Source organism: Nomascus leucogenys, chromosome 6 (genome assembly GCF_006542625.1).
Source record: "Nomascus leucogenys isolate Asia chromosome 6, Asia_NLE_v1, whole genome shotgun sequence".
NCBI classification, from domain to species: domain Eukaryota; kingdom Metazoa; phylum Chordata; class Mammalia; order Primates; family Hylobatidae; genus Nomascus; species Nomascus leucogenys.
In genome coordinates, this window is record NC_044386.1 from 6,172,189 (window position 1) to 6,178,188 (window position 6,000).

Genomic DNA, 6,000 nt, shown 5'->3' on the forward strand with positions numbered 1-6,000 from the left:
GTTGTTCTAGGAAATCCTCTCTTTTTTGTGGTGTTAAGGTCCCCCATGTATAGTTTCAGCAGCGAGGAGACTGTGGTTCTTGAGTGCTGCCGTGGCTTTTCACGGGGGCCGGGTCCACTGCCCTCCTGCAAGTTTCCTCACTGCCCCAGCATGAGACTGCTGTCGAGGGTCATCTTGAGAGAGCGACCCAGTCGCGACCCACTCAGCCGGGCACCAAGCAGCGCCAGACACTTGTCCCTACTTCCTCTCAGAATCTCATTGTTGAGACTTTTTAAAAGTTTTAATGTGAACTTATTAGACTTTTTTCATGTTTTAAATTAGGCATAATTTCTCAGGCTTTTTCTATTAGAATATACTGTTTTTAAAATTTAGATAAAATTAGAAATCTAAAGGATAATTTTATAAATACTAAATTTTGTATCTACTTCCGATTATACATCACTGGAATATGTGTGGGTATAAACCCAACATGTTAATTGACTGAAAACCATTTTCTGAAATGTGGGGTATAATTTGAGCATAAAACTATGTAGGTACATGCAAAAGTGTTTTGACTCATTTCTTGGAGTTTTGCACTGTGCTCTGGGGAAGACATTCTCACAGGATCCACCCTGATTCTGGCGGAGCTTCTGGGATGCTGGCTCTGTAATGACCCACAGAGTTGATGAGCAGAGCCATGGCCCAGCCAGACACCATAACATGTCTAATTACTGCATAAATGTAAAATTCTGAGGCAATTATTTACACTCTTAAAATCAGTTATACCACAGATAAACTTGGTTGCCTTTTTATGGTCATCACAGTGGCCCTGACGTCCTGGCCATTTGTCACACCCACAAGCCTTGGGGCCCTTGAGAGCCCAGTGCGGCTGCTGAGCTATAGAGCCACACTCTGCGGCTGCTTGTGTGGTTCGAGTGTGAAGTCTAGGGACGCTGAGGGTTTATAGGTTTTTATCTAAGAAGACTGTTGGGCACAGTCAATCTGTAGAGGTTGTTGGGGTAAATGCATGGGATGCCAAGATGCAACAAGGTCAGTGTTGCAAGTCTGAGAAAAGGGGTTCTCGTTAGCGCACTTCTGCTGCTGACAGTAATGGGTGATGCTGACCTAGAAGCAGCCTGGGACCTGGACAGCAGGCAAGGAAGCAACTGCCAGCTGTCCCACGGCCCCTCAGGCCACCAGTTGGGCCAGCCTTGGGCTGTGACCCCTGAGTTCAGCGTGTGAGTAGGTCAGTTGTTATTCTGATGACTCTAATGTCTTGATTGTTTGATCTTCAATGAGTTTTAAACTTTATGACTTGGATTACTGGGCATACTTTATGTGCCAGTTGCTGTTTCAGAATATGAGGTATTTCCAATTCAAAGCACAGTATTGTTAGGTTATAGTAACACAGACTGCTCTATGGAGCCCACATGCAACTGTGCAATTTATGAGCTGCCCTTTGGTGGTGCTGAGCTTAGAACCCGGATGGTTTTCCTCTAATTGATTTGGTACCCATGGCCGTCTCTCGTTTTGTTCCTAGACCAGGTTTACTATACCTCCACCGACCCTAGGGGTTGCTCCTGTTCCTTGCAGACAAGCTGGTGTAGAAGGAACTGCGTCTTTGAAAGCCGTCCACCACATGTCTTCCCCGGCCATTCCCTCAGCGTCCCCCAACCCGCTCTCAAGCCCTCATCTGTATCATAAGGTATAGCTCTGTCCTTGTGTGTTCACCTGTTCAAGCTGCCATGTGAGAGGTGGCACTAAATGTTTTCTCCTCCAAAGAGAATTCCAGAGAGATCATTTGAAAATGAAATTTGCTTTGTTGTCATTCAGCCTCATGTTTGCTTGTCTTTCCAAACAAAACTTTAAAAAGTTAAGTTATTTTAAGATGTAATATATAGTTTAATTGGTTGCCACAAACATCTCTTAATTCCTCTGTTGAACTGATAGCATAAAACTGAAGTTTGAAATAAGGCTCAAAATGAAGACTTTTCCCATTTATATAATTGATTTATATGCTAAATACCTTGGTTTTCAAGAAGCAAATGATAAAACCAAGAGCAGATCTTGCCATGATGTCCCATGTATGCTGCTGTCAGTCCCACATTGCCTGATCCCCGCCTGGGGCGGGAGCAAGCGTTAGGGCGGGCAGAGCTGTGTGCTGGGCCTCAGCAGGGCCCTGGCATGCCTGCCCCTGTGGCTCCTCTCAAGTCCCGCTGTATGCACGGAGAAAACAGGTCACATTAAGTCCCTATATTCTTGAAGTACCTAAATGATTGGGAGAGCCATGGCAAAGATCTTCCAGGTCAGCCCCCATCACGAGTGATGTTCCCTTGGGCTCTGCGGATGCTCGGTGCTTTCATCGGTGTCCACACCTCTTTACTCCGCTCCTCCTTTGCTTGTCTAATCCTATTTTGCCAGTAAGTTTTTTATTCTTGAGGCTCGCCTCTTTGGCCCTGTGTTGTATGATGATTGTTTTTAGGAGTTAAGTAATAGAGCATTTCCTCTTGGATTTATCCATCCCCGATAGACACATTCAGGGTGAAAGAACAGCTTCGCACAACAGCCCCTTCTTTGCATTTTGGCTTTGCTTTCCCAGCCTCCTCTTGCTGTTTGTCTTGCTCTGAGACTTTCCTGAAGCCGGCGTGTGTTTCCTCTCAGTCTGCTTGGCCGGGACTTTGCAGTGCAGGGAATGTGCTTTGGGTGCAGCCCAAGCACAGGCTGCTGCATGCCGGGATCGACAGGCTGCTGAGGGTGAGAGCGCCAGGCTCTGGCATGTGTGACTCGATCGGTTCTTTCTAGAAGGCCACAGTTGGGGGAAGAACATGACAGGGACCTTCTTATTTCTTTTTTTTTGGGGGACAGAATCTCACTCCATCACCCAGGCTGGAGTGCAGTGGTGTGATCTCAGCTCACTGCAACCTCTGCCTCCCGGGTTCAAGCAATTCTTGTGCCTCAGCCTCTCGAGTAGCTGGAATTACATGTGTGTGCCATCACACCCAACCGATTTTTTTATTTTTAGTAGAGATGGGGTTTCACCATGTTGGTCAGGCTGGTCTCGAGCTGCTGACCTCAAGTGACCTGCCTGCCTCGGCCTCCCAAAGTGCTGGAATTACAGGCACAAGCCACTGGCACCCAGCTAGGGACCTTATTTCTATGGATAAGTGGAACAAGTTAGAAGTGAGGTTCTGCTGAATTTGTTTGGTTTGATCCTGGTACATGGTTCTTGCCTTCAGTCAGTCACGGAATGGGAAGAATGCTTTTCTCTCAGATGGAGGAGTTGGGAAGTCCATCCCTCCTCCCTACGTAACATTACGTCGGTGCTTAGTGTGGTCACTGCCCGAGGATGTGGGCATTGTGCCTGCTGTCTGGCTCCAACACTGCTGTCTCTCTCTTTCTCCAGCAGCACAATGGCATGAAACTGTCCATGAAGGGCTCTCACGGCCACACCCAAGGCAACGGTTACAGCTCTGTGGGTAGCGGAGGTGTGCGGCCCCCTGTGGGCAACAGGGGACACCACCAGTATAACCGCACCGGCTGGAGGAGGAAAAAACACACACACACGCGGGACAGTCTGCCCGTCAGCCTCAGCAGATAATGGCTCCTGGCTGCGTCAGCCTCCCCCACCCCTCCGCAGACTGCCCCGCGGCCTCGGCCACCGGCAGGGGAACCGAGACCAGCACCCCGCACGTCAGCCGGGCTCGCGGCACGCCCGCCGCTGATCACTCTGCATGTTTCTTTGTGTGGTGGTCGCGTCCATCTTCAAGAACAGCTCGTTGTGCTCATCTGTGAAGCCTTATTAAACGTGGACGTTGTTTTCTGCCTTCCCAGGATTCTTCCTTCAGTGCTGAGGCAGGTCGGGCTCAGGAACTGCAGGGACGTGAACATGCACTTGCGGTTTGAGGTAGCCATGTCTGTTCCTTCACGGTTTGCCGTCTGTTCCTTTGCGGTTTGCTATTTTCGTTTCCTGTTTGTCAAAGCAGCAGAGGAGATCAAACCCCGTTCGTGTGTCTTTCCTCCACGGATAGGCTTGGGAGGTCATTGTTTTACTGCCCTCACATTTTGTTTGAAATTTCAGAACTGTTTTTCTATGTAAATATTGAAAACTTATGATTTGTGCAATAACTCAGATATTTTTTATTTAATTTCCTATTTTCACATAAGTTATATTTAAGGGAGGAGGGAATTTTTTTTAAACAAGCTTAGGTCCTTTCCCGAGCTGCATTTTCTAAGTTGGGTCATCGTGTCGGCTGGTTGTCTGACGAGCATTGTTACAAACACCATGATGAGGGGTTTGGGGTTTTATTTTGATGTCTTTTCTTTTGCTCGGAAGTGAGTGAAGGAGCCAGGCTGCCCTGACGGTTTTCCAAAGGGCTTGGCTCCAGAGCCACCTGACAGACTGCCCGTGGCCCTGCTGTCGGGCCCCAGGCCGTTGTCTTGCTCTGACCACAGAGTTTTAATGTTTTGGTTTTCAGTTCTTTTAAACTGGACAACAAATCCAGCATTTCAAGTGCCAGAAGTATAACTTTCTAAGGAGAGAAGGGTTGTCACATTATAAAATCTTTAGGAAAATGTGAACTGGAAAACGCTTCGGTCAGTTTTAGTGACATAGCCTGTGATGATGGGTCTGGTGACTATTATCGCGGACCGTGATACCCAGTTTTAGGAATGTGGAGAAAGGAATTCTGTTGATTCCGTTGAGGAATCTGTAGCGTATGCATTCGTTCTGTTAAGAGCAAATCCAGGAGAAGTGCTTCAGCTGCCCAGTGCGCCGTGGGGAGTGTTTTAACGGATCGTGTCGCAGGAGAGCACAGCCCAGCGTTGGGGCCGGGACCGCTGGCGCCCAATGTCGGAAGCATACAGGTATACTATGCAAGTGTATTCTGCCACAACAACCACTGTCTTTGTTACCTTTTTTTGAACAAGAATATGTCCACCCTGCCTAACCCTGAGTTTTTGGAGCACCACAGTTGTCCTGGGAGTTGGTTGCATCTTGTAGGCCATCTGACTTCCTGTTTTTAAAACGGGGGTCTGGTCTTGCTAAACACTACAGGTAGGTTGGCCTTTGAAGTCCACTAGTGGAGAATGTTGAGACAAGATACTTATTACCATGACATCTGATGGATGTGCGGCAGTGGGGAGTTCTAGATTGATCTCTGAATGTGATCGACGCCCAGCAAGGACAAGCTTTAAGATGTCTGCGGTCTGCCCTTTTGAAGCAGGACTGGCTCACTCTGTCATTGGGAGCTGTCAGCTGCGACTGCGGGTTCTCTAGGAGGCATTCCAGAATAGAGTAGCACACTGTGTCTGCAGTTCTCGATGACTGAAAGTTATCAAAAATATTTAAAATATTTAAATTGTGAACCTATTGATAAAGAATATTTATAAAAACTGATCTGTAGGCCTGTACTAATCTCTACGCATTAGCAATATTGACTGTAAACCCACATTAAGGAAACCACTACGGGGCTGGCAGTGTGTGTCCCGTGGGGTGTGCATTTTAAAGCTCGATTCATAGACACAGGTACCATGTTCCATTTCTGTCATGGTGAAGCAAATGAATTGGCCTGGCTACCACTGTGGTCGTGTGCTACAGGTTTGACAAAAAAATATCATGTTTCGATTTTTTTGTGTGTGGACAACAATATGGAAGCTAAAATTGACATATTTTTATGTAAAGTTTTTCTATTCTTTGATTTTTAATAAACTTTGGAAACCAGTTTTGTGTTTGTGTCCGAGTGTATGCTTTCAAGGGCAAGAGTGGCTTCTACATTTTCTATATTGAATTTCTAAATTAGGGCAGTGCTTTAGCCAGTTATTCCAGATAAGATTCAAGAGAAGGCAGATGATTCCAGTCCTGTAAAGCAAGTTGTGGCAGGGAGATTATGTTGTCACTGGTCCGTTAGAGTAGGAGGAGGTAAAAATACAAAAATTAGCCAGGTGTGGTGGCTCACACCTGTAATCCCAGCTACTCGGGAGGGTGAGGCGTGAGAATTGCTCGAACCCGGGAGGCAGAGGTTG

The 6,000-nt window shown here is 47.0% G+C and overlaps 1 protein-coding gene across 1 annotated transcript in view; it reads left to right on the forward strand.

Moving 5' to 3' along the window:
• The window catches only part of TENT4A (terminal nucleotidyltransferase 4A), a 43,393-nt gene extending 37,694 nt beyond the window's left edge, over positions 1 to 5,699 (forward strand). Inside the window, exons 12-13 of the mRNA XM_030813902.1 lie at positions 1,520 to 1,684; positions 3,383 to 5,699. Of these exons, the coding sequence (XP_030669762.1) occupies positions 1,520 to 1,684; positions 3,383 to 3,577 (360 nt within the window). The 3' untranslated portion in view covers positions 3,578 to 5,699. The remainder of the gene's footprint in view (positions 1 to 1,519; positions 1,685 to 3,382) is intronic.
• Positions 5,700 to 6,000: the final 301 nt, after the last annotated feature.